A 10,111-nucleotide genomic window follows, 5' to 3' on the forward strand; every position below is an offset into this window, starting at 1 on the left:
GGTTATAAAAAGTCAGACTAAAATTGAACCAAGATTTATTCATCATCTTCCAAACTATTAGAATTACAGGACTCTTTTAAAAATAAATTTCAAATAATAATAATTACCAAGAATTTATGTACACCTCTATTAGGAGCTTTATATATATATATACTCCTTTAATCCTCACAACCACCCCTGTGATAAAGGAATTATCATTACCATTTTAGAGAAAATAATACTTCAGGATTAATTGTCCAAGTTTCTTAAATGGTAGAATCAATTTTTTGTTTTGCTCCAGTCTACTATAGTACTATTTTATACAGAAGAAAATATAAAACAAGAGAGGATATAAGAATATAAAGATTCACTACTGTTTTAGAGAATCAAGATTCAGTTTTAAAAAACACTAAGATCTTTTGGGGGTATCATACCTAATGTTTCTGACATCCAAAACGCCTCCATTCATGTCATTTTCTAAGATGGCAGAACATAGGAAGAGTACAACCTGGAAATCAGAGTCCTCAATTTAAATTCTAACTTTGCTACTCCCTAGTAGCTATGTGATGTTAAGACAAATTATTTAACCACTTCAAGCTTTAATTTCCTGATCGATAAATAGGGATAATATCTATTTTGCAGTGTTTTAAGGATTAGAGGCAATGTATGCAAAATGCTTAGTAAAGTACCTACCAAGTGGATATGCATGAAATAGCTATTATTATTGTGTGCCACTCAATAAAGAGTAGTTATTGTTACCTTTAAGCATCAGGTTTCCCTAGTCCCATTTTCTACTTCTCTGTTTCATGTTTCTTTGAAACTCTTTTTTTGTCTTTTACTTTTCTTTCTTTATTTTTTACTAAGATATAGATTCCCTGTTTAAGCGAATACAGGGGAATCTAACTTTAAGTAAATCAATATGTGAAACCATTTTTAAAACTAGAATAATGTAATTTATTTTACAAAAGATTTATATTAATCCTTTAAATAGTAAGCACTCCTCAAATAAGATGATTTACTTTCTATTTTAATTCTTTACTTTTCATAAACACATCAAAAGACAGGCCAAAGGATGATGTCCTGTGAAGTCCCTTCTGACCCAGGGATTCTTAAAAAAGAATCAATTTGAAACATCTGCTTATATCTCAATTTAAAAAAAAGAAATGCTAAGTAAAGGACAATGCAAATGCTGCTACAAAACAAATATAATTTCTTTAATAAAATCGTCACTTTTGAAATTTGCTGAAGTAAATTTTATATGATTAAAGAAAAAAACAGTACACAGTACAAATGCACAGCCCACATTTCTCTAACACAACATGTAAACCTATTATTTATGGATAAAAACAAACATCAAGTACTGAGATCGTCTTTTAAGCAGGTTATAAATACAAATAGCATAAAAATATGTATTTAAGAACTCTACAGAAATTCAAATTAGGGTGGCTTCTGTAACCAAAAATAATTAAGGAAAATCATTTACTAATTTATGCATGTAAAGTTGTTCCATATGGAATGCTATTAAAAAGGAAACAAAGAAAAAAAGACACAGGTTTGCTCTTCTGACACCTATTTGTTCTCAACCTGCTATTCAAGTCTTAGAGGCTATTGAAAAGTCCAAACAACTATTAGTACATGCCCTACAGAGCAATCTAGCTATATTTCCCAAATGCAGTGTGCTATTTAATAAAACCAACCAAAAATTATGCTTAGTACAAAAGTAATTGTGATTTCTTTTTAAAATAATTTTTATCTTTTTTCAGTTACAGTGGAGCAATTGTGATTTTTTTAAAAATTGATATAAAAGGAATGAAAAATATAAAAAGATGAAAAATAAGGACAGAATTAAAGAAGAATGTAGACTAATTTTCACATTGGCTCACATTCTCCTTTCCCTAATCAAATTGTAGTAAATGGGCATAAAAATACATGTAATTAAATTACAGTTCCAAATTGGCTGTCAATCACGTTTCTCCCTATACATTTTATTTTTTTTAATTTCTAATTTAAAAAAATTTTTCAATTTTAGTTTCTGGTGTAGAACATAGTGATTAGACATTTATATAATTTCCAAATGATCACCCTGATAAGTCTAGTACCCATCTGACACCATTGTTGTTATATTATTGTCTATATTCCCTATGCTGTACTTTACATCCCTGTGACTATTTTTATAACTGCCAATATGTGCTTCTCAATCAAAACCTAAATAACTGCTTTAAGCTAGTAGTAAGATGTATTATACAAATACTACATTTCATACATATTGAGACTAAAATCTCCAACTCTGTTTGCCCAGCCTTATGAAATCAATGTGTCTAGGAAAATATAATCAATTACATTAAATTTTGGTATGTTATTTTGCACATTTATCTAATTGGTGATATGTCAGTGTCACCATGTTGACGCTAGTGAAAGTTATCATAGATTAATAAGTTTTGTATCACTTAGCAAATTGCTTCACAGTATAGGAATTTTTAAAGCATAGAGTATGTATTAATATTTTGGGTTAAAAAGCAGTAGTTCAGATAGCATTCATTTAAAATATGGTATCTTATCAGTCCAAGAATAAAATGGTATGAAAAAAAAATCTAACTCAGGTACCGGGATTGTGGGCCAAACAATAGGGCTTTTTTTTGCAATTAAGTCCTCAGAGCATTACCAGATAACTTACTGGATCATCTTGTTTTGAAGATAATTTCAAGAGCAGCATCTTAAGGAAAATCCCAGCTAAAATAGAATTTTAGCAAAAACAAAGTTTTGGCTCAACGTGATTATGCAACATTCAGTTATGGTAGAAACAAGTTTTATTATGGACAGCGAAACAGAAATAAGAAAAATAAGAGGTATCACCATGTATTTTATGTCTTTTCCAGAATAACCAATGTTTATTAGGAAGTTGTAGCCCTATTTACAATAAATATCAACAATATCATGAAATAGTAGAACAATTATTGTCCAAACACTGAACTCCTGTAAACCAAAACACATTTTAGGTTCAAGAAAACACAGTATACAAATACCAAATAAAACACTCCATACACACCAAAAACAAAAACCAGTTCAAGTTTAGGATTGAACTGGCTGGGAAACACTTATTGTGTTACTGCTTTAAGAACCCCTCGGAGTACCTTGTAACTCATTAACTGCACATTTTCCTTTGGAGGGAAACAAGGTCCTCTCTCTGTCACATATGCATAAGGAAATCTCAAAACCCAGAGACCATCTGGTGGGAGAGTGATCTCTTGTTTTTCTGGGTAGAATACTGGACATGGTGGTGGGCCTGGTTGAACCTGAAAAACATAAGTAATATAATTATTTTCAGTAAGAAACACCAGAAAAATAAATGCCTAAACAAATAATAGGTTTGTAGGTAATGGGTACACTCCTAACTCTAATCATATCCAATACTCTATATTATATAGTCTCAGATATTATCCTGCTTTTCTACAGATTTTTAACTTTAAGTTCTGATTCTGAACCAATTGATGTGAACTCATGGTGTGAACTGATTAAGACATTCACAATTAATTTTTCAAGAAAAAGAATATTAGGTATAAAAGGTATTTAAAATTAAGACTCATTTAATGAAATAACCACTTTGATATTATCCTATACTTTTAAGAAACAATCAAAACAAGCATCAGCAGTTTTTGTTTCCGAAGACAGAAAGGGTTGTATTTCTTACCTGAGGCATTAGTATTATCTGCAAAGGAGCATCAGGAACCACAACAAAAAGCCTCATAAGTTGAGCATAATGTGGTTTTAGCCCTCTACCTTGAGATGATGACAGAATATATAAGGGCATGTCACTATTCAGGGCTTTTAAAGCTGATTCCTTTGGACCACTTCCCATTACTTTCATTATTTTGTCAGGTCCTGAGCACATAAACCTCCGACCTCGAGAGTCTTCATATTCAAAGCCCACAAATGCTCGAGCTATGTCATCTCGCCGTCTTCCTCTTCCCATTACAACTGCACTTCTCTTCCCAGGAATAGCTTTATTTGGAGCAGGCCAAGAATTGGTGTCTAAGTCTCCTTCATCTTCAGCTCTAGTCCTGATGACAATGTCCCAAGGCATAAGATAGTTTGTTCCTGGAATGAAACCCTGTTGGTCTAAACCTGTATGAAAGTTGTAAGATTTAGCAGGGCCTAGTTTAACCAAAGACCAGCTGGAGAATTTGGGTAGGAGACCTTTAGGGCAATTTGAATGCAGCATGCCTGGGAGATATTCAACTGTGGATGCCTGTCGATCAATCAAGTTTGGTCTCTTCTCAGTTTTTACTTCTCCTTGACCATGAACTTCTGGATTATCTCCTCCTGCTTGTGGATCAGCAGGATAGGTACCTAAACTATCTGTGGATTGGCCTAAACTCAAAGCTAAACTCAGGCTTGTGCTCTCTCCTTGGGTTTGAGGTTCTTTTTCTTTAAGTTTATCAGCATCTGCATCTGGTAGGGCAGGAGAAGATTCATTTTTGGCAGGAGCAGGATCTGGAGTACTTGGTTCAAATACCGGGAAATTGATATGATCCAATTTTCCACAACATTTTTCTTCCAAAAGCTATAGAGGAAGAAGAAGAAAAAAAAATACCCTGTGAACTTTCCATTTAAAATAACACATTCTTCACTCTAAAAAGCAAGATCAACAATTAATGGGTAAGCAAGTAAGTATATATAAAGAACTTTCCCTTGTCTACATATCACATTGTAGGGCCATTTACTTTTGTAGATATTTTCCTTCTGAAAAAATACGTATTTTTACTCAGTTAGCTTACTCAGTTAACAAAAAAAAGAAAGAGAAGGAGAGAAGGAGAGAGAGAGAGAGAGAGAGAGAGAGAGAGAGAGAGAGAGAGATGAGGAAAAAGAAAAATTCAGAGTCTACCTGATAAAAGTCATAGTTAGCTGCCTTGATATCAAAGGGGTCATCTCGAGGTGCTTGTTTCCTTCCACAGTTACAGGCACCAGTGGACCGAGCTCGGCTATTGTGATATAGCACAGGAGGATTTCTATCAGCCTCTGGTTTTTCTCCTGGAAAATATAACAGTCACTATTAATTTCACATACACAACACAGAGTGAAATTTAATTTGCACTCTATAGCATCTAAACCCCAAATTTCTCCAAATAGTACTTTGGAAAAAAACACCATCACCACCAAATCTTGCCTAAATACACGTAACAGAAGAAACAAGTGAAAATACGTAAAATTATATTTTCAATCTAAAGTTTTTGGATTTTCTAAGGTTTGTAGGTTTTTGTCATCATCATGGTGACTTTACATTTCATTATACTCATTTTAGTTCAACAAACACTCCAAGATAAAAACGTTAATATAAAATTTCTGAAACTTTGTACTATTTAACAGTTCTCATTTCCTAATCCCCTAGAGCTCATTGTTTAAATACAAGAAAATAACTAGTAGTCATAGCTGATATTTTTTTACAGCAGGAGGGAAAATTTAAATCTGATGCACCTAAATTTAAAAAGAACCCTATAGAACATCAATACATCGTGAACAAACACTCTTAAAACAAAAATAATAACAGCTTAAAGTTTTGATTTCAAAATGCTGAGAAAATTTTAGCTACCTGATTTAGGTAATGAGTGAAATTTATGTACACAGTGTTGATCAGTTAAACTTCTCTCCTCACAGAGCTGATGGCCATTGCTCCAAAACTTGTAGCAGTCCTCGTGTAACTGCATGGCGTATTTGTGAAAGGCTGGACCCCTAGCATGTTGACTGTACACTCGAAGAGCCTGGGCAAGCTGATTCTTATGGACAGTCATTGTGTAATTATGAGGCAAATTTGACTGATAAGCACTATGGGCCATGGGTAAAGCTTTTTGGCACCGATTTTCTGAGAATTTGGTGTCAATATCCAAAAACCCTTCCAAGACTTTAATACTGCTTAAAATCTTGGATGTTAGCTCCCCAGTGGGTGACCCCAGGTCCTCCTCTTTCCCATCAATAGCTACTTCATACAGTTTTGAAGCTGCTGAGATCCACTTCTGATAAGTGGGAAGTTCAAAATGGGAAGGCTGTGGGTTCCTGCCCACACTGTCATCAAAACCTTTCTTGCTTAGGACTAGCTCCACATGCTGCCATAGGAATTCCCGAAGAGTGAAATCCACTAGCTGCCCTGAAGAACTGGAACTGCTGCTGTCAACATGGAAAGAAAGTTGTTGTCGGTTGTGTTGCCTCATCACCTGGTATCGCCTGGGCCCAGAAAGGGGTGCAGGTACCAGCAAAGATTCCGGGTCCTTGACAGTACAATGACTCCTAAGTTGGTCCAGCAACATGCCTACTGGGTCCTCCTCCTGACTTCCTGGAACTATGTACACAAAAGCTTGGTTGGCAGGCACAGTAAAGAGGCAGTTAATACTCTGATTAGTCAAGACACGACTCTTCCGGAAAATTCTATAGATCTGGTCCTCCAGGGCATGCTGCAGTCTCCTTTTGGGAGAATGTTTCTTGGGCTTGTCTGGATGAGCTGGGTCTTGGTTCCGAGGGGGTTCCACTTTGAGGGCTCCATTGAGTTGAAATAGGAAAAGGAGTCTAGGTGGGCAAGGTCGGCAGTTTAGTTTCCAGTCTTTGCCAACTGGACAATCCTTAATGGCTGTCTTGAGAAGAGGCAGTACTTTCTGTCTCAGTCCATCCAAGGCTCTGAACACTCGATCGTAAGTGATGTCAAAGGAACAAGTGGGATGGACCAGAAGCAGGATGTGACAGACGGAGAAAAGGTAAAGCAGACTGAGGCACTGCAGCTTCTCCTGATGCTTCCAGAACTCGTGCGTTTCTGCATGAGGTAAGGAGAGGCCGCCTCCAGCTTCCCCGCTCTGAAGGGCTCGACAAGCCCGCAGAAGCTGGTAATTGTCACAGATGGAAGTGAGAAGAAGATACAGAACCTTGCTTTCCTGATTGTAATAGGCCTGCAGAAGGCTGTAGTCCTGGGAACCTGGCTCAGTTTGGTTACCTTCCGCGGCAGCTTCACCTCCCGGAACTGGATCCGCGGCCCCGGCCCCGGCCCCGGCCCCGGGCGCGGCCCCGGGCGCGGGCGCGGCCGCGGTCCCGGCCCCGGCCCCGGCCCCAGCCCCAGCGTCTCCGGCTCCACCAGCCTCCCCGACAGTGCCTGCCTCGGTCCTGATTCCAGGCTCTGGGTCCCCCGGATCTTGGTGGTGAAAGAGGGGAAAGACCTGTCGGTCGCACACCGTGTTCACAAGTGAGAACTTCTCGGAATTCAGTCGCAGAGCCGTCTTGCCGAAGATTCCCACCACGCAAATCTCATCCTCTCGCCAAGGAGGCTCCGGTCCGCCAGGCGCGCTCCCTCCGCCCTCAGTAGGAGACCCCTCGGGACTTTCAGGGCTGGTCCAGGCTGAAGCTCCCATTAGAAGCTCTCGCAAGCTGACAGGACCCGCCATGGTGCAGCGACTTCTCTAGAATGCTTCCGGTCCTCCCTGTAAAACCAACCGGCTTTCGTTCAGTTTTGAAATCCCTCCTCTGCTTCTTCAGTTCCTGCTGTCCTCTCACTTTAGGTTCCGCCTTCCACACCTCCTCTCCTCCTACGTACGAAGTAGTTTTCGCCGGTTTTCCATAGTCCTACAAGACAGCCGGTTTAAGATTTTCCTCATTTCGGAAGGCTGTAAGAATCGAGGTATCAGAAAGACAATCGGAAGCATTTCAAGGAATACAAAACACTGCGAAAGAAAAGTGGCAAGTGACCACAAAAGAAGAAAAGTAGTTCAGTGTAAGCTCCAGAACCTTGCTACACAAGGTGTAGTCTGCATTTCTAAGAGGAAGTTTGTTAGAAATGTAGAATCTCTGGCCACAACCCACCCTACTGAATCAGAACATGCATGTTGTTTAATTTCTAGTGATTTGTCTGATTGAAATCCTAACTTCCTAGGGTGGTCTTGGGTGTCTGGGTGCCCCAATGCTGGTACCATGCACTGGCTCCACGTCTCAATAACGTGTGATCTTAAACAAGTCCCTTAACTTCTCCAGGTTTCCTTTCCTTTCATTGTCTAAATGGTGATTAGGGAACATTTGAGATCTTGCTCTCTGGCCTGCGTCATCAATGTGGTTCAAATTAACTCCTATAAAAAAAATTAAATAGGGATTTTTTTAAAAAACGAAAAACTTGCTTTTATCTATCCCACAGGGTACTTTTGAAGACCAAATGATGTAGATACTATGAAAGTGCTTTGTAAATTGCTGTGGAAATGGCAAGATCCTTAACACATCGAGGGCGTCACTCATTTATCACATGCCCAGCCCTATGTTCCCTTAGTAATAACCGGCTAGCACCCAGTAGGTGGTGTGTGTTTGCATTCAATAAATAAATTCCAAAATGAATAAAAACAAAAAATATTTAAAATCTTAGCGATTTGTACACACTGTACAGTTTGAGAAACGCCGCTCTAGAAATAGCCTGCAAAGTGAACAAATTTCCTTTTTCTATCCTATTCGTAAAGAAATATAATTCACTCACTTCAGTGGAAAAGAAAGCCAGTGATTTGGAAAGTTCTATGGAGTACAAGCTTTTAAAAAATTTCTCAAGCTCAGAAGATTATATACCAAAAAATACACCAAAATGTTTAAAACATGTTGGAATTTGTTTAACTGTTTCTCTTTACTCTCCTTTTTTTGTTTGTTTGTTTTTTAATAATAGACTTTACTTTTAAAAGTAGTTTTAGGTTCATAGCAAAATTAAGCACAAAGTACAGATAGTTCCTGTATACTCTGCCCCAACGCTGGCACAACATCTCCCAGTATTAATACCCCCTCCAGTGGTACACTTGTTATAATCTGTGAACTTACATGGATACATTATTATCACACCCAAATCCACAGTTTACATTAGGGTTTATTCTTAATGTTGTACATTCTATGGATTTACATTCTATGGACATACAGGTTTAAAATAGTTTTACTGCTCTAAAATTACTCTGTGCTCTGCCTATTCATTCTTTCCTTCCCCCTAAGCTCTGGCAACCATTGATCTTTTAAATGGCTCCTTCGTTTTGCTTTTTCCAAAATGCCATATAGTTGGAATTATAAAATACATAGTCTTTTCAGATTGGCTTCTTTCACTTAGCAATATGCCTTTAAGGTTCCTCCATGTCTTTTCATGATTTGATAACTCATTTCTTTTTAGTGTTAAATAACGTTTCATTATCTGGATGTACCACAATTTATTTATTTATTCATTCACCTACTAAAGGACATTTTGGTTGCTTCAAAGTTTTGGAAATTATACATAAAGCTACTTCAACATCCTTTTTTATTTTTATATCTCTATTTTCTAATTTTTCTACAATAATTTTTTTTTTTTTCAATTTGTAATGTTAAAAAAAATTCTTCCTTGAAGAAATGTGGAAAGCCTTAACTTAATATTTGATTTAGTTGACTGGAACTTTGAAATGTTAGATTGTTTTTTGAAATACTCTTGGCTTTAAAGAAGAAATGGAATTAGATCATTTGTGTTGAATGAGTTGTCATTGGGATGTCAAATAATGACAATAAAATAATAAACATAGATTACTTAGTGTGTTTGTGCTAAATCCTTATCAAGAACCATCTCATTTATGTATGATCTTACTTAAATGGGAATCTAAAAATACCTACTCATAGAAACAGAGAAGAGATGGGGGGAGGGATGGGTGAAGGTGACCAAAAGGTACATACTTCCAGTTATAAGATAAAAAGTTCTGAGGATGTAACGTACAGCATGGTGACTAGTGTTAACAACACTATTGTATTTTTGAAAAGGAGTACATCTTAAAAGTTCTCATCACAAGAAAAAAATTGTAACTATGAATTGATGGATATTAATTAAATTGATTGTGGAAATCATTTGGCAATATATACATATATCAAATCATTATGTTATGCTTTAAACTACTTACAGTGTTATAGGTCAATTATATCTCAATATCACTGGGGGGAAAATAATTATCTCATTTAATTCTCAAAGGAAAGGTGGAGCCCCAGGTCATGGGCTGGTTTTTTAATATATTAAGCTATACTGGTCTTCCATTAATTCTTCTCAACCAACTCTTATTTACTAACAAGAATTTAGAAAGGAGTAGGGGTGGGTTTTTAAGTGTATTTTCTACAATTTTGTCTATTTGAT

The 10,111-nt window shown here is 36.8% G+C and overlaps 1 protein-coding gene across 1 annotated transcript; it reads right to left on the bottom strand.

Annotated features, from left to right (window-relative positions):
- Positions 1-2,838: 2,838 nt before the first annotated feature.
- On the bottom strand, positions 2,839-7,441 carry SMG8 (SMG8 nonsense mediated mRNA decay factor). The gene is made up of 4 exons (XM_074319677.2): positions 5,567-7,441; positions 4,862-5,007; positions 3,668-4,540; positions 2,839-3,272 (listed from the first exon to the last, which is right to left on the bottom strand). The coding sequence occupies exons 1-4, from the start codon at positions 7,395-7,397 to the stop codon at positions 3,075-3,077; spliced, it is 3,048 nt and encodes a 1,015-aa protein (XP_074175778.2). The 5' UTR covers positions 7,398-7,441; the 3' UTR covers positions 2,839-3,074.
- Between the last annotated feature and the right edge of the window lie 2,670 nt (positions 7,442-10,111).

The sequence above is a fragment of the Rhinolophus sinicus genome, chromosome 12, assembly GCF_057876585.1.
Source record: "Rhinolophus sinicus isolate RSI-liver-muscle chromosome 12, RSI-T2T, whole genome shotgun sequence".
Lineage (NCBI taxonomy): Eukaryota > Metazoa > Chordata > Mammalia > Chiroptera > Rhinolophidae > Rhinolophus > Rhinolophus sinicus.